The 19267-nt window shown below is 40.9% G+C and overlaps 1 protein-coding gene across 1 annotated transcript in view; it reads right to left on the bottom strand.

Annotated features, from left to right (window-relative positions):
- The window catches only part of Gna14 (G protein subunit alpha 14), a 144766-nt gene that overhangs the window by 64620 nt on the left and 60879 nt on the right, over window positions 1-19267 (bottom strand). The window contains exon 2 of the mRNA XM_090329615.1: window positions 2604-2788. Coding sequence (XP_090185741.1) covers window positions 2604-2788 — 185 coding nt within the window. The remainder of the gene's footprint in view (window positions 1-2603; window positions 2789-19267) is intronic.

The raw sequence follows: 19267 nt of genomic DNA, 5'->3' as shown, positions 1-19267 counted from the left end.
AGAAGAAGAAGAAAAAAAAAAACAGGGGCCGGGAGTTTGGCCTAGTGGTAGAGTGCCTGCCTAGCATGCACAAAGAGTCAGGTTCGATTCCTGGGTACCACATACATAGAAAAAGCCAGAAATGGTGTGATGGCTCAGGGTAGAACACTAGCCTTGAGAAAAGTCCAAGGACAGTGCTTAGGCCCTGAGCTCAAGCCCAGGACTGGCAAAAAAAAAAACAAAACGAGTGATAGTCAAATGCACTTACTTATAAACTAGCATGTTGAGTGGTAACCCCTTAATATGGCCACTAATAGGATTTTCAAAGCTCCAAAATGGACAAAGGAGAAAGCAGTGAAGTGCCAAACCTTTTCAATAAACTCAGTGGACTTCCCAAGACAATGAAGGAAAACAAAACCAAAAGAGAAGTCCAGAGGCCTTGAATCCCAAAGTTGATTAGGTCTGCAAACACACGCTGTAAACCGGATTAGGTTCTGCACACATACGTTGTCAAGGTAAGCAGAACTGGTTTGCACACTTGGGCTCCTTCTCCTTCATTGTGCTGTTTACAAATCCATCCCGATTCCACACTTGCCCCTGGCACAACAGGGGAGAAGATGGACTGGAAGTTGCCAGGCTGTTTCTACTAGGCTGCTTCTCTACAAGAAATCTCCTCAGAAAATGAACTGTAGCTTTCAAGAAAGAGCACACATGGAAAACTAGATCTAAAACACACCAGGACAGGATACATTTATACGTAAGACCAAAGGAGGATACACAAAAGCACAAGCATCTGATCACATAAAGTAGTATTTATCAACCTGAGTGTCACGTAATGTCAACGAGGGTTTTCTTTTTCTTTCCTTTTTGTCTCATTGATCTGTCTTTAGTGGGGGTGGGGAGGTAGACAGAGAACAGAAACGGAGGAACAAAGGATGGACAAATGCAGCAATACGACTCATGAGACACTATGTTGGAAATAAACTATAAAAGTTCTGGGTAGAGATGGGAGGGAAAAACTAGGAGTGAGGGAAGAGGTGACATTGTCCTCTGTCTTATCAAACAGCAACCCTTCTGTTCTTCACTTTTATAATAATAGAAATATTTCATAAAGAAAAGAGCACACATGGACTCAAAAGGCAGGAGGTAAACAGGTCATCACCAAGACTGCTAGAATCGGCCCATGGCACAGTACTGATCCACCCCTCCAATTCAATGTTGTATTTCCTGTATAAGCTAGTCCCTGAGAAAAATTGTCTGACTGCTTTGAAACTGTCATTATATGTGTGTATATGAATATATGCTTGTATATATCAATAATACATATGCTTATATATGTTTGTACATAAATATACAATAGAAATAATATATATATGAGTACTAACACCACAATTCATATACGGTCCATACTGAAGCCCATCACATTTCTGGAATTATAGCCTCAAAACAGTAATAGCTACTACAGCTACTACTATTATTATTATTATTATTACTATTATTTATTTTGGCAGATCAAAGATTGAACTCAGGTCCTCGTGATTGTTAGCATTTGTGCTAGTTCTTCTATATGTTCATTATTTTCTGGACAGGGTCTCACTTTATGTCCTAGCCTACCTGCATTATGATTCTCCTGATTGTACTTCCCCATCTTGATGGGGATGTCAGGAACACCACTATGCCCAACCTGTTTACCCCATAGCTGGGAAACAAGGACTTAACCACTATGCCCAGACATTGGTTGAGATAAAAGCCTTGGAAGCTTTTATGCCAGAACTGGTCTTCAACTGTGATCCCCAAATCTCTCTGCCCAGGATTATAGACTTGAGCAAAGTACACTTCTGTGTACTTTCATAAGTTGGTATTGATCATTTTAAGTAAACTCTCTGCCTACCATCTCTATCAGACTATGACTTGCTACAAAGTCCAGGATAACGTCAAGCTTTCAATTTTACTACCTCCAACCTCCAAGTTCTGGGATTACAAGCATGTGCATGTGCCACCATATCCGTCTCTCATCTAGATTCGTAATAAAGTCAGAGACAATCCTATTTTCCTGTGTATCTGCATTCTGATAACCCATTCTAAACCATCAGCAGCAATAGGAAAACAAGCCAGCCTGACGCCAGCCTCATACCATGTGAACACTTTGCTAGCAGTACATTAAATAGGCTGCTTTCTCAAACGATCACGTTGTTTCCAAGAAGGGCCAACTCAACACAAACAAATCTCTCAGACTTCACCAAGAAGTCTATTGTGCATTGGTGGACACGTTTCCTGTGACTAGAAACTCGTGAACTGGTCACTACAAATCACTGCTTCTGTAAAGAAATCAATGGTGTCTCTTGGTTTAAACCAATATAGCTTCTTTTTCTAGTGCCTAATCAACATCAGTCATAATGGTCTCAAATTTTTATTCTCTACGTAGCATCTTACTACAGACTATATTCTTCCAGAACTATGACCTCAGGGTTCTCTCAATCCATAACACTCCTCTCAGCCACCTCCTTCATTCCAGAACATGAGCTCAAGGGTTTCTGACATCTGTCCAAAGCCTTAGTTTATCTACTGGTCACTGACCCTTGCAGGAAGGTGCACATTCACAAAGCCAATCCCAAGCACCTTACCTTATTCTGCTCGCACACGTACTGTATTCTTAGGGTATCCATGGCTCTGATCATGGCTTGCATGGCTGTGAAGATGTTCTGGTAAACCAGCTTCGTGAACCCCTTTCTGTCTTCATCACTGTAACCAGACCCATGGATAATTCTCATTTGCTTGATAAAGGTGCTTTTCCCACTCTCACCGGTTCCTATAAATGAGAGGGAAAAAAAAAAGTCAGCAAAATTTCAAAAGAAATGCCCGAGAAAGGACCTCTGGGAAGTATTAGTCTGTACCAGGGTGGCTGGTTTAGCAAATGGATTCAGCAAAGGCCTGACACATGCTTCTTCAGTTTTGAATTCCAAGGCAGTGCCATCCTGAACGCTAAGAAAAGCCTCCCCATCCATTTCCCAATGCCAAGATCATTTGTCCCTCAGGTTGAGATAGTCAAAATCGCATTGTAGGTATAGACAATTAGATAGTGGAATTAAAGTATTTTCAAATAGTCTCTTGATAAATATCATTAACCACTGTGATTTGAACATGTATTCTAATCACAGCTCATTTCAAAATCTAAGCACTGCTTTTAAAAAAATTTTTTTTAGCAGTTCAGGCTGATGGGTGTTCAACACAGTGAAGTTTCTTTCAGCTAGAGAGAAGGAGAAACAATCCCAGAACTAACATGATTCAAGAGGTATACTTTAAATAGATTGCATCTTCTAGTATGGAAGTTGTATTTCAGTAAGAAGCTATGAAGAGAAGCTTACCAAATTTAATACTTCTCTCCAAAGAAACACAAATTACATTTTAAAAAATCCTAGTTAAGATTTCATGACGCGGTTGCTATAATATAAGCAAAAATTATGCAATGGGGAACAATTTAGTTATAAATATCTTATTCTCATCCATCTCTAGTTGACCCAACAGAACATGGGGAGCATGTAATTAGAGTCAGATTCAGTCAGTTCTGATACTTCGGTGACTCATAGTTACACACATGCTTTACATTTTTCTTGCAAAAACATTTTTCAGAGGAACATGAAGCACATTGATCATTTGGAAGCATGAAATACTCTAGAACTAAGTCTGTAGCCTATAGATCTCCAACTGAGTCAATTGAGATAAAAAAGAAAAGAAAGAAAAACCTCTCTGAGCTAGGCACTGGTGGCTCAAACATATAATCCTAGCTACTCGGGAGGCTGAGTTCTGGAAGATCATGGTTCCAAGCCAACCCTAATAGAAAGTTCAAGAGACTGATTCTCCAATTAGCAAGCAAAATGCTAGAGTAGAGTTGTGGCTCAAGTAGTTGAACACCAGCTATGAGCAAGAGTATAAGGCCTGGATGCTAGGAGGAGACACTTTTAGTATTTGGAAGGATTCTTTCTTATCAGAAAAAATATTCCTTTTGAATATTTGATTCTGTCAAAACACATCCTGCATCTGTTCCCCCATCTTAAGCTCAATGGCTTCCATTCTGCCCTGGAAGAAAGACAAAGTGCCTTCATGTGAGTAAGAAGGTCTGGTGGTCTTCACCAGCCTGCTTTTTCTACACACGCTCCACTCTGCACTCCAGCCATGCCAGTCTTCCCTCGTGCATTTCTCTTCCTGATTGGCCATCTCCCTACTGCTCACCTGTGCTGAGCAGGCCAAGTCCTAGTACTCAGGATGGGCTGAGTAGTTCTGTCCAATATGCACTCCCTCTTACTGGGATTTCATTTATCCAATGTCTCCCCTGTCTGTCTGCAGACACTGTAGGAGACAGGGGCCATATTTGCTTTTACTTCCATAGCCTCTCTTTGTGGCCTGTATAGTATCTTATACTTGGTACATAATTCATATTTACCTTTTTTAATATAGTAAAATGCCATCTCAGCTACTGTCAAATAAGCATACAGGTTAGTCGTGTTAAGTGCATTCACATCACTGCGCAACCCATTCTCAGAACTCTTCATCCTGTACAACTCAACTCCGTAGAATTGTAAAATGATTCCTCATCCCCCTGTCCCAAGCTCCTAGAAAAACACATTTCATGTTCTGTCTCTACCCAGCTATTTTTTGTCGTGTTTTTTTTTGGCCAGTGCCAGGGTTTCAACTTGGAGCCGCACCTTCAATTGGCCTCCTTGCTCCCAGTTGGTGCTTTATCACTTGAACCATGCCTCCAGCCTAGCATCTTTGCTAGTTAATGAAGTCTCAGAGACTTTTCTGTCTGGGCTGGCCTCAAAGCATGATCCTCCATATCTCAGCCTCCTGAGGAGCTAAGATTACAGGTGTAGACCACCAGCACCTACATGGTCTGACTACTTTTGATACCTCATATAAGGGAATTATAAAGTCTCTGTTCCTCTAGATCTGACTCATTTCACGTAGTGTAACTTTCTCACAGTTCATCCATGCTATAGCCTATGTCAGAATCCCCTTCCTTTTTAAGGCTGAGGAGCATCAACTTTTTTTTAATAGTTGATAGAAACAATTCACCCAGTTTTAACTGCCTGCACTGTCTACCATATAAATTAAGACATGCCAATTCTCTCAAGTACCCTGTGCTCTGTGTGGGCAAACTGACTTTAACCGTAGCATAAAGGACCACAAAAATGGGTTACAAGAAGCCTTATATGCACTATGTAGAAAATTAACAGTTTAACATGTGGGCAGGGAAGGGGACAACAATAGGAAAAGTAAAGAGAGGGGTGACATTGTTCAAAAAAATGAACTCATTACCTACAATTGAATATTAAAAAAAAAAGACACCCTATACTTTTGTTTTGTCTTGTCAGTAGTAAGGCTTGAACTCTGGGCCTGGGCACTGTCCCTGAGCTCTTCAGCTCAAGGATAATACCTCGTGAGCCACAGCGCCACTTCCAGTTTTCTAGTGGTTAACTGGAGATAAGTGTCATGACTTTCCTGCCTGGGCTGGCTTTGAACCAAGATCCTCAAATCTCAGCCTCCTTAAGTAGCTAGGATTACAGGCGTGAGCCACCGATGCCTGGCTTTCTATACTATTCTTCATGACCCATTCTATGTGATTAACCTAGTGCTGGTAAGAAAAATTATTAAAGGGGTCACTTATATTCCAGGGAAGCTATCCAAATTATCATCCAACTCTCAGAGGTACAGTAGGCCTTTGGTAGCCTTGCATGGGATGGGTCCAAGGTGACAGAAGGAAGAACCACTATTGCTTAGGATACTCAGAGTTCAGGATCTTTAAGTTACTCCAATTTACCTATCTCATAGATAGAGCAGATCTGAGCATCTATAACTCAAAGCATCCATGTGTTATCATCTACATTAATGCCACAAAAATACTGTTGTATGCATTATATAGCTCAACAAAAGATTTTATTTCTTGCTCCTCATTATTAAGTGCTTGGATGCCAAAGACAGAGGCAGCCTTTCAACACATCTCAGCTATCAACGGGATCACTTCCATTTACCACATCAGCTTTCCCTTTGCTTTGGGGACACCATTTGCATTGGAGGACACAAGCTTTCACAAAATGAGAGGGAAGGAAACGCTCAGTAGATCATATAGTGATTTAATCACATCTGGCAATAACTTGGGACTGAGAGCTCCACTGAGCTACATGACATACATGCCAGCATTTAAGTTTTCTTTTTGACATTTCTCTTGATTTAAATGTATTCACTTTTTTTGTTGTTTTAAAGGATGAGATTTGTAATCGATCACCAAGATTCAGTCTGTCTCAATGCCTGGATGGACTTGCACAGTATTTGGCTTCATTTTTCTTATCTGTAGCAAAATGAATCTAGTCATAATTCGCACTTCCCAGACTTGAGGGAATCAGATGCAATTTTTTTGTTCTATGTGTAAAGTCCTTAGGACGGTACCAGGCTAGAAAGAAGTGTTCAACAACTTGTGGTTATTATTCATTCAATAGATACACACCCTTAGTGACTACCCACTATGCTTCCACAGATTTGGAGAGTTGAGATTTAGAAAAAATTATCTGCCATCTTGAGGTCCATTTTCAATGACTGACAGATAAGTAAAATATGAAATATAAAAATGATTTTGTGCAAAATGATTTAAGTTTTCTAGAAAAGAAATGCTTATGGTAGGGATGTGAGGGACGCTACAATTGCATTTGGAATGTAACCAATGTCGTTACTAATAGACATTTAGTGCCAGCCTGATGAAGAAGTCAAAAAAATGTATCTTTAGGAAGAAGGATTTGTATAGAGGAAACAATAAGTACAAACACCCTGAGGTTGACAATGCCTGATGTTTCCTAGAAATAGCACAGTCCATGGAATCTATTAGTATTTTTCATGTCTTTACATTCTTAGGCATATTTAACAGAAGAGAACAGGCCTGTTACTTCTTTTGATCTCTCATGAGGCTGGATTCAGTGCTGGGTAAAGAGTAAGAGCTTTCCTTTGCGCATTTTGGTAATACATTTACTAAAGTTGGAACAATGTACAGATTAACATGATCCTAACACAAGGATGATTCTCAATTAAATATATTCACTTTTAACTGTCCTCAGGGCCACATGCAATAACTCCACAAATGAGATGGACTTACTGTATATATTACATTCATTTTACAGGTGAGAAATCTGGAACTCTGATTGGCTATCTAATCAGTTGGCCTCCAATAGCAGGCTCTAATTGTCCAACGAAGTCTGGCTTATGAGCAGAAGGATGTAGTTATGCTGGTCTAGGAGGGACAGATCTGAAGCTCACAGCCACACTCTGAATTACAAACCCTAACGGGCCTGCCATGTTGCAGACTCACCTTGCTGGGAAGCTGAGGGAGAATACTCAGATAGATGTCCTTACAAGCAGCCCCACTTCAGGAAAGGTGGATGGGGTCTGCTTATCTCCACAATTAGCATATTGTCTGGAGTTAGGGAAAGCCCAAGTTGAGTGCAAACACACAAATCCAGCCAATGCCTTGGGCCTTCAGCTTTCACCACAATTCCTATCATCTCAGCTTTAGTCAGGCTTTTCCCCTAGAGTCCTCAAAGTGTTCTGACAACACACTAGTGGTACATGCACGCTCCAATACCCTCCCTCTGCACGACAGAGTATACAGAACCAGTGAGGGCGTGACGGTTTTCCTCCATCAGTCATACCATGGACTGCCTCAGGAAAGCGAGCTAGGAAATGCACAAAAACAATGTGATGACACTGGTTACTCTTCTTAGTCATTTTCTAATGATTCCTGGTTGCTTCACATTGTCACATGAGTCACACTCATGTGAAGATCTTTGGGAAGATTTTATTGAATAATAAAGAAAAGGCAAAAAAAAAAGTGTTCAATTGGTATGCCGATTGCTTCATGCTAGAATCCCTTGAGGAGGTGGAGCTTCAGAAAAGGTCACTTGGGCCTGACTTTCTCTTCATGCAGCAAGCCAATGTCCATTCTGGAAAGATGCCCTTCTCATAGCAAGGCTAGGAAAGAGCTTTAGTTGCCACAGACGGTGATCAGGGCTGCAGTGAACCCCAATAAACAAACTCTGAAGTGACTTTCATCTTCCACTGGCTTTTTTTTATGTTCCAACCCCATCCATCTCTTGCTTAGTTGCCTTAGAACCCACTGTGATCCAGTACATGTGCCTGTCCTGTCATTCCCGCGTGTCATTTTCTTTGTATGTAAGTAAAAAGAACTCTGCTTTGGTCATTTCTCCAGACTTTACTCTCCTGAGGATGTCTCAGTTCATGCAAAATTAATATGGATGTCAATCACTTTTGTCTTTGTTGGAGTCCCAGATCTGGTCAGCGTGCCATGGAAAAGCTAAAGGGTGTATCAGAACACTCTTTCCTCTCCTGCCTTACACAGTCAGATCTTGTCCAAATTCCCAGGCTGGATTAGCGCTCAGCTCCTACAGCATCAAAGAGACCCTGCCCTCACCCAGACTCACCCTGCCATGCCATATAGTTCATCATCAGCATTTCAACATCTTACAAACAGCGCGGCTGAGAGGAACACCACATTATGTAACCACTTCAAGATCAGCTTTGATTTGGGCTCTGAAGGAAGAAAAATCACTGAAGACACAACCCCAAATTTGACACCAGGGCCTTTTGGCAAACGGGGCTCTTCACTTCCAAGAGGCTAATGCCAACCCTACCACCAGCATCAAACACAGGAATAGTTTTTTTAAGGGCTACTGGATTTGGAGTTATTTCAAAAGAGAAAATGCTGAGTGCTTTTGAGATTAATTTATAAAGAGAAAAGTCAAATGTATTTAATAAATACCAGTATTTAAAAAAAATGTTTAGGGGACTGTGCCCTTAGTATCACATACACACAAAAAAGCAGGAATTGGTGCTGTGGCTCAAGTGATAGCCTTGAGAAAGCCCAAAGACACTGCCTAGACCCTGAGTTCAAGCCGCAGGACTGGCAAAAAAAATATTGTTTGGTTTCATGCTGAAGATTTTCAAATAGAAAACAAATGTGGCACAAAACAGGGCAGGCTTAAAGGCTAAGAAGAGATTGAGAGAGGCACCTACCGTGAGGGCTGAGGTCAAGAACACAACAAGAGCTCGCCTTAGACCAAAACAAAAACAAAAAAGGAACAAAAAGAGGGGGATGTTTCTCATTCATACAAACCCACCAGTGTCTTTTTCCAGATATAAGACATGGAAAATCAAAGGATAAACAGGTTATTCTAGCTCCTTTGGTCTGTTGGGGTTGGATTTGGGTCTCAGCCCAGCTGTCCACATTGATCTCTATACTTCCTGTGACAGCACCATGCAAGGGGCTGGATGAACCCTGGTCAACTCCCCCAAAGAAAGACTGACACATCCTTCCTCCTGTAATGAGACTGCAGCACTTCATTTTTCTCTCAGCCTGCAGAACTGTGTTCTCAATGGGAGCAGGCAAGGAGATGTTGGGGGATGCCCTTGTTCTTTCCACAATGGCAGCTTTGACAAGGACCACAGGGACCAGGTAAGCTCAGGCCGAGGATGAGAGGAGCATTTCTTCACCTGTTCTAAGCAAAAAAAACTCAGCCCATCTAAGAAGCAGCATGCAGCTGTACATTGATTCAGGAAAAGAAAAATCTGAATGCTATGACTTTTACATTGAAATGCATTGGTGACTTTGGCGAGAGGATTTCAACTGAGGGTTGGGTAACTTGGCTTTTTTTAATAGCCTCACTAGGATTGGGGGTGCATTTGTTCTGCTGGTCTCTTAGTGAAGAAGCCCACAGAATGAACATCTGGAGAGCCCCACTACAACTGCAGATAGGGGAGCAAAGTGGAACCTTGGCCCACAAGGCGCAGCTTTTCCATTCAACGTAGAGGAAGAACTGAACTGCAAGGGGCGAGAATTCAGTGTCTGATACATTCACTTAGATGGCATAGGGGCAGGCCAGAAGAGCTTTCCATCCTAGATCCAACATGTGAAAGTGCAAAGCAGAAGGAGAAGTAAAATTATAATCCTGTTTCATGACTCTTCTCCATTTAGCTTTTTTTGGGGGGGGAGGGAGAGTGTGGGGGGTCAATTATGGTGTTTGAACTCAAGGCCTGATGCTGTCCCTGAACTTTTGTGCTCAAGGCTAGTGTTCTACCTCTTTAAGCCACCGATCCACTTCCAGTTAATTGGAGACAGGAGTCGCAGGCTTTCCTGCCTGGGCTGGCTTTGAACCATGATCCTCCAAGCTTAGCCTCCTGAGTAGCTAGGATTACAGGTGTGAGCCACCAACATCCAGCTGTTTCGCTGTTTTTATGTATGATAGGAAGATCCAACAATGTCTCTAACTACAGTCTTGTGTTGTTTACCAACATTCTAGTCAAAAAAACAAGCTGGGGCCAGGAGTTCAGCCTAGTGGTAGAGTGCTTGGCTAGTTTGATTCCTTACTACCAGATACATGGAAAAAAAGTCAGAAGTGGTGCTGTGGCTAAAGTGGTAGAGCTCTAGCCTTGACAAAGCCCAAGGACAGTGCTCAGACCCTGAGCTCAAGCCCCGGGCCTGGCAAAAAAAAAAAGATCATATTCAGTGCTCATCTCATAAACTGATAATAGAGCTGAAAATTTCTTATCTCCAAGTATTTTTACTAAACATTTTTTCTTTATCATGATTATGTTCAGATACACACACACACACACACACACACACACACACACACACACACACACAGAACAAAGGGTTTACAAGGACCTGCACAATGCAGGTCAGTACCAGGTTATGTAGATAAATAGTAGAGAAGTGACATTCTCCTGAGTTTGTGTCGCAGTCTGACATCTAGCTTGGGTAAATGCACTGCTCAGAACATACTCAACTGTTAGCAGCATAGAGAGCCTAATCTTGGCAGAACTCGCTTATCGGTATCTTCCAACAATGGTCTTCTGTCATAAAATCCATGAGTAACTTCTGGGAGAGGTACGCTGGGCAGTATCAGACTCACCAGAACCCTGCCTGCTCTTTCCTGCCCTCTGTCCTTTCAGCAAGGGGCAGAGCTACTTTGGGTCTGAAGCACTGAAATTTTCCCTGTCTCTTACTATCAGTTTGGCACTGGATCTTTTTGTTTCCCATCAAACCACCAATGTAAGTTTGAGGGTACATAGAGAGAGAGCGAGAGAGCGAGAGAGAGCGCAGACATTTAATACATTTAAATGGACAACACAGAACTTACTGCTCTGGTGTGGCTGCCATTGTCAGGCTTGTGTCTTTGGCCTTGTAGGCTTGTGCTTCCTGCTCTTGGCTTTTGTTTCTCAAACCTCGGTGGTGGTGTATATTAATATCCTGACTTTTGTTACATACTTAGGCCCCTTGCATAATTCACATTTAGATTTATCTGTTATTTAGACAATATTGCTACAAAAAGAGACGTGTATGGCAGAAGTGGAAAAACTAGTATCATTCTTTATGACTAATCAAGTTAAACATAAAATACGCAATTTCAACTAAAAGCAGCTTATTTCAACTGATTTGAGTACTACAGTTTAGAAAATACAAATAACCCACCAGGTTATATGCCTATAATAATCCTACCTTCACGAGGCTAAGATTTGAGGACCATGGTTTGAAGCCAGCCCAGAAGTCTATGAGACTCTTTATTTTCAATTAAGCACCAAGAAAGCCAGAAGTGTAGCTATGGCTCCAAGTGTTAGGACACAAACCTTGAGCATAAAACCTCAGGGACAGCACCCAGGCCTTAAACTCAAGCCTTAGGAACAGCACCAAAAATAAACCTACAATATAGTACAATGAAATACAAATGACCCTCTTTTTGTGAAAATGTCTATTGCCTTTTCATCCTTAAAGAAAAATCCTCTCTGCACCCTGTATCCCTTTCTCTCAAGAATTTCTGAAATTCTACCCACACATCTTATCCAGCTACAAAACAGCTGATTTGGAACTCGTAACAGAAGGAGCTAACAAAATGTCCTCACGATAGAATATTAAGCTTGCTGGGATTTAAAAAAGCTACATGAGGTTGAAGCTCCAAACTTAATTTTCAATTACAAAGAAGGGTTCAGGCAGAGAACAGAAGTTGCTTTTAGAAACCAAGAAGGAATAGAAGCCAATGCAAAGTAAATCCTATGAGTGATAGCCCATGGATAACTAAACAGAAAACTGATTGTTCTAGAATGTATCCCAAATTCAGAAAGTCTGCCTTCCCGAGAACCAAAAGCGAGGAGGTAACAAGCTTCTCAGAGGACAACTATCACTAGCATTGCTTTTGGTGTTTGCTGGAGCCCTGAAAAGCCAGTTTTCACTCAGAGTCACAAGGGTGCAATGTAAAAAGAAAAAGGAACGTACAACAACAGTAAAGACACACTAGAAGAGAGGAGGATGTGGTCATACCTGACATGACCAGCAGGTCTTCCACTTGCAGATAATTGTTAGTCCCTAAAATAGAGCAGACAAACAGTATGGGCCCAACAAATGTTCATGAATGGGCAAGCAGGATTTTGGGATGCAGTGAGGATCTGTTGAATATACAGAGCTACCTCACCCTGACTATGCATCGTCCCCTCTCTCTTCTAGGAAAAGACACTTCAAAGCTGGTGCCAACAACACTGAGAGGCTTGAGTTGCATAGCAGGGCTTTTGTGGAATGGAAATAGATGAATTAAGAACTTCTCTGTGGCAGCTGGCCACCAACAGATCACAGCTAGAATCCTGGTTACTCAAGAGGCTCAAGTCTGGAGGTTTGTAGTGCTAGGCTACCCTGGGCAGAAAATTTCATAAGACTCTTATCTCAAAAATAACTAACCAAAAGCCAGACATTGGCAGCTGCTGTCTGTAATTCTAGTTTCTCAGAAGGCTAAGATCTGAGGATTGCAGTTCAAAGCCAGCCTGGGAAGGAAAATCTGTGAATCTCTTATCTCCAGTCACACACACACACACACACACACACACACACACACACACACACACACACACACACACACACACACACACACACACACACACACACACACACACACACACACACACACACACACACACACACACACACACACACACACACACACACACACACACACACAGCAACAGGGCTAGAAGTGTGAATTGAAATGGTAGTGTAGCAGCTGAACAAATGTGAGGTCTTGTCTTTAGACACAGACAGTTCTCAGCTGTAAATAGCTGTTCCCACAGCAGAGTGGCAGTGACATTCACGACTTGGTACATTCCATCTTGGGTTGACCTTGGCCAGTGGCTACCCGCTGACCTTGGGTATGGAGGAGCAGTGCCCCTCGGTGGGAATTTCTGCACCTGTGTGTGCTCTTACCCCAGTACTTGTCATTCTCAACAGTCTAGTCTGTGAGACAGAAGTTGGTAGGGAGGGGAGTGGGAATTCCAAATGATTCCCAACCCAAGAGCAAAGTAGAAGCCAAAGGGCAGTAACAGGAGGTGGAGGAAAATAGGCAGGGACCTGTTAAAATGCAGATTCTTAGGCATCAACTTGAACTGACCAATGCATCAACTGGACATACACATTTTCACCAGTCCTCTGTAAGGACTGATGTATGGAGTCTGGACTCCCTGGGCTGGAATGTTTCCATCATGTTCAAATGCATTCCAACTTCACTTCAACATGAATAAAATATTCCTGCAGGCGCTCAGTTTTGGAGGCAAAATAGTAACTACCCAACTCCACACAATTCCCTATACCCCTAGGCCTACCCAGCTTTAGCACTTCTCACAGGGAGACAAAGCAATGTTCTACACAGCACTGAACTACATACAGCTGGAGACAGGGTTCCCGGCAACTCTCTGAACAAAAGAAATTGATGGAAGACTTCTGAAATTTTTTTAAAAAGATGAAATTAAGTGAAGAAGCACAAGAGACAACTTGAGAATTTAACGGAACAATAGATGGTTCAAGAGAGGCCATTGGATTTTGATTCCAAGCATATTTTTGATGCTGATCTCATTTTTTTACTAATGTGCAATCTTATCTTCATCGATTAGGCAGGAAGAGTAAAATTCCCAGCCCAGTCAGCCCTTCACATTCATGGGTTCCATATCAATGGATGCAGATTTTTTTTAACTGCTTCTATTCTGAATATGAGCAGACCTTTGTCTTATTATGTGCTATTGACTGAGAGAATGGCAAGTATTTAAATTGCCATTTCATCATCTTAGATACTGTAAATATAGGTTAGATATATAAGCCTAGATACTAGCTTAGTATAGCTTAGATACAAGCTAGCTAGCTATAGATGATTTAAAGATTATAAGGAGATGCATGCAAATATTGCAACCTTTAAAGAGAGTATTACAAGTTTCGATATCCAAGAGGGCCTTGGAACCAGACCCTCCCTGATACAGATGGCCAACATACATTGTGGTATTTTCTGTCATCTAAGGGTCACATTTTGATCATGAAAGCATTTTTATGTCTAAACTTGATTTGTGAGTAGCTGTCCTAAGAGGCAAAACCACAAAGCCACTAATAATTTTTAATCACAAAGAATTTGTGTATAATTGCCTTTTAAACTCAGCATATCAAAGATAATGTACTCCTCATGTTTGTCATAAATGTTCATAGGAGTTCAAATGCAATGAGATGACAAGGCTTTTATTCTAAATTAACTTTGACCTGTTTATCTCTATAACCAAATTTCCATAATTTGTTATAAGTGCAGTTTACTTTAAAAATTCAATATAGGCACTTAGCTGAGTATTAACTACTTTATATCAGGAAATGGTTGGCATTGATTTACATTCATTTGCAGTTTCATGATCTAAAGATCTTTGTAAACATAACTAACCCTGAAAAGAACTACACAGCTCAGCAGGGTATAGTAGCACATACTTCTAATCCCAGCCTTTGAGAGATTGAGGTAGAAGGACTGTCAGTCTGAAGAAAACCTGCACTACATAACTTCAGTCCACAATGAGCTCCATACAGAGAGCTTGTCTCAATAAAAAAGAATTATGGAATTTGTCCCTCACTCTGTGTCAATAGTTTATCTCTATAAAGTCCTATAAAAGTAATAAAATATATATAATCTTAATAATCAGATGCTTATTAGTGATAAAAACTATTTTGGAAAATTTCCCAGCTATTCATTATTTTTCCCCCTCAAAAAATGAATGAACAGCACAGATGACAGGGAGAATACTATCCAAATAAGTGTTATGATTCAGAGATAAAATATCAGTGATTCTATTAATTCATTTATCTTGTAAGGAAGGTCATGAGATCATTTTCCATTCTCCAAGACTCTCAATTGTTTTTCTAAAAAAATAATAAAGACAAATTATATGCCTTTTTCATGAATGGTTTTAGGGTTTTCTGGTCCCCTACCGCTTCTGAAAGTGAACATTTCCCATTCTTCTAGAACATTCATCAAACAGTCATATCCACAGTTCATATAGAAATCGTGGCTTCTTCACCTCTGAAAGAATATGTGGACAGATCTAACATTAGAATGGTTCATGTAAAAATGAGCCTACATCAAAACTTGCCCTTGCAAAAGCAGTATGACTGTCCAAAAGTTTGATTTTGCTATGCTGTAAAGAGAGGAAAGACATTAAGGAAGAAGAAAGGGAAGTGACTTCATCACAGAAAATCATTCTCAACCACAGCCAACATTTGCCTGCAACACCCAGCTGTGATCAGAATAGGGGCCCCACCTCTCCATCCCGTCCATGACAAATGGAAATGGAAGAAATGCTAGTGAGTTCAAGTAGGGTAAGAAAGCAAGCACAGAAATTCTGTTTCCGTTCGTCTTTAAAAGATTCAGACACTATCAGCTACATTAGAAATTGTTCTTTTGAAGATTTTCTTGAAATTAGGGGAAAATAGGAAATTGATTTTATTTTGATTTATATGCATACACCAATAGGTAGTGCTTTTCATCCTGTTATTGTGATCAAAATAAGAGTCTGCTCTTGAAATGTCCAACTTAGGACCGAAACAGGTCAAGATGAGGTAAATGGTAACGAGATTTTGGTAAAGTGATGTCATCCAAGAAAAGCTCAGGGCCTGTCATCTTTTTTCTTTACCTCCCCACAGGCTCAATGACTCCTGACCAATGCATCTGTCCCATTCTCACTGCTCAGCATTGCTTTTCCATGAATCCTCTTCTCCCTATCACTACTCTGTCTTTAATGCAGTGTTGTGGGTCCATTAGTCATATTGTTTATGTTTTCTCACTACAGCAGTTGGCAGTGTCTGTGGTTTCCCTTTCCATAGTTTCCATTACCTATACTCTAGAAATATGAATGAAAGATTCCAGGAACAATTGCTAATTTTTAAATTGTGTGATTTTTCTGAGAGGCATGATGAAATCTAGTGCCATCTCCATCCTCACTTGGGGATGAATTATCCTTTGTCCAGCATTTCCAGTATGTATACTCTACCAACCCAGTATCACTTCCTCCCAAAGGAAGAGAGGAAAGGAGGAAGGAAACGAGGGAGGGCAAGAGGGAGATGGTATATATAGGAAATAACACTGCATACAGTTTTAAAGCATTGATGGGGGTCTTGTAATACATTCCTTGTGATAAGGAAGAACCTTTATAGGCTCTGAGTTCCCTGAAATCAGCAGCTCTCCTCTTTGAATCCAATACTTTGGGATATCATCTGCCATACGCATGTGTACTCAATAACTCATTAATAAGAATTAATAGCTTAGTTATCAAATGTTCTGTCTTTGAACTCCTCATCTAGCCACCATACAGCTTTGGAATAGTTCATTTCATTCAGAGGAGCCTTTTCCAATGTAAATGAGATACACTCATCCCTTTCAGTTCTCCTCCCCAGATTAACAAGCAACTTTGCACCCACTCAACAATTCAATGCTCATGAAAAGGACTTCCTTGGGATTCCTTCCCTCTGAAAGAAATTGTTTTTCCTACTGCATGACCGTGAGTCAGGACACACTGAGCCATTCCTATATTGACAATCTGCCAAATGCCTAGGCTATGCACTAATTCTGAGCTTGATCTTCCCTAAAACAGAAGGTCAAATTCCATTTCCTTTCCTCCAGAAAGAAGTCCCTCTGGGCCACTAGTTCCCCAGAATGTCTAAGGCCAAAACAGCTGAATAATAACTTTTCAATGTGTCCAATATCCAAACAGGTTTCTGATTTTTATGTACTTTCCAAGGAACATACATCTAAACATACATCTGTGAACATCACATGCTTCTCATCTTGAGTGCGATTGAGATATGTCTAGGAAATGGGTACCGAGTAGTCAGACCATTACTGCGTCTGTGCTAGGTGTAGATAAGTTGTTGGATTGGTTTGTGAGAGCAACACAGGAAAGTTTGGAGAGGGTAGAATTATGTAAGTGGAGCTTAATGGACCATTTTTGCGCAAGCGCATTAAGACAGGATCCAAATAGGCATACAGTCAGTAAAATGGATGGTAAAGGTATGGACAGAAATAAATTTTCTGTTGCCAAATGGACTAGAGTCTTTTCTTATTATACCAAGACAAAACATGCAACTATTTTTGGTCCTTTCCCTGAGATTTTGTAAGAGGCTGAGCTTGAACATGACGAGCATATTTGGCAAAGAAATTTCTGGAAAGTCTAGCATCCAAGCTGCAGTATGGGCAATTCTGTCTGCTTTTTGCCAAATTTCCAGAGAGAATTTGGAGTAAGAAGGAAGCTCAAGAATTTCAAAATTTATGTTGGCTAGAAAAGTTTGTATAAGGGTACAACTAAGGACAGTAAAATTGCTATCAGGATTAATACCACTAAAAAAAAAAAACATCTAAGTGCTCTGCATCAGTACACAAGAAAATGAGTGTGGAAGATATTTCAGAAAACAGGGGAAGCCATAATAGGCCCAAAGACTTAACAAATGATCATCTATGTCAGAAGAGAAAATGGGGGGCATATGGTAAACCCGAAAGTACCTCAGGGTTCTTTACCACCTCGTTCAGTCATCAAGACACTCATGGCTTCTGCAACCATGGTTCAGGTTGGACCTAGCATCATCCGTGTTTTGCAGACATGCAGGATGCAAGACTGGTAAGGTCACAGAAGGCTACCACCAAGATTTCAAAGGAAGGCATAAGATGCCCCAGCATGTCGTGGCAGTGCCAGAGTTCCTTCAAGTAGTCACTTACAGAGTAAAGTGTGAAACAATGAGTGTGAAGCCAAGGCCAAACTGCAGGAAAAACACACACATGATGCTTCTCAGAGAAATTGTTAGGCAGTAGAATCATCCTCAAGGAGTGGCACTGCATACTGCAGTCAGCAAGACTGTAAAAGCAGGGCTGCCACCCTGTGGAATTTATATCATGCCAGTATTCCATAAATGACAGGCACAGAGTAATAGGATTTCATGTTTGGTTGTGCTTTGATTGGATCTCTTCATGCTCCAATTTCTTCCTTTTGGAATGGCAGTCTTTTCCCTGAACCTGGCTCCCCCATTGAACCTTGCAAGTCTGTAATTTCTGCTTTTTTTTTTTTTAACATACAGCGGCTTACAGAAGGATGTGCTTTGTGTCTCTTGAAGAGACTTCAGCATTGGATCTTTGATGAATGCTGAAACAGACTTTTGGAAGTCTGAAGAGACAAGTAGAAGGCATCTGGCTTCATCAAGGGGAAGCAGGCAGGGTGTGATGCTGTAGTCTAAATCCCCAGCTCAGGGCTATTGGGAGGCAGTGGTAGTTTTCAAGGGTGAGGCCTAGTGAAAAGCTTTCAGATCTCTGCAGGCATGACATCAAAGCAAGTGCTAAGATTCTGGCATTTCTCTTTGTCCCTCATTTTCCAGCCATGAGGCAAGCAGTTGGATCTGCCATATGCTTGCTGCCACATGAGCTACCTCATCCCTGATCAAAAGCAAGCAAGCCATTTAATAACTGCAATATTAATAACAAGTCTGCCAAAACAATAGGCCAGAATAAACCTTTTCTCTTTACAAATTGATTAGCTGTCTCTTTTTTCAATCATTATAACACAACAGATTAACATCCTCTCCAGCCCAATTATTAAAGAGACCTTACTCCATGATGGGTTAATCTAACTAAGGAAACTAATTTCTGGTTACACAAAACAGCATTAATGATACCCATTGTTTTAAGGTAATTATGAATAACACTTCATAATTTAAAAAAAACAAGATGGTTTGCAGAATTCTGGAACTAGGGGTAGGAGACACTCTATTCTCTCCTCTAGCATTCTAATTCATATACTTTTAAAGTGGCAATCCAAAATGAAAAGAAAAATTCCATCAGCCAGGATGGAACATGTATATCATCTCTGAGAGGCACAGACAGGAAGACGATGGTTAGAGGCCAGCCTG

The sequence above is a fragment of the Megascapheus bottae genome, chromosome 3 (genome assembly GCF_031878675.1).
Source record: "Megascapheus bottae isolate mThoBot1 chromosome 3, mThoBot2.hap1, whole genome shotgun sequence".
NCBI lineage: Eukaryota > Metazoa > Chordata > Mammalia > Rodentia > Geomyidae > Megascapheus > Megascapheus bottae.
Note: the sequence above shows the minus strand (reverse complement) of the source record. Positions and strands in the feature narration are given on the sequence as shown.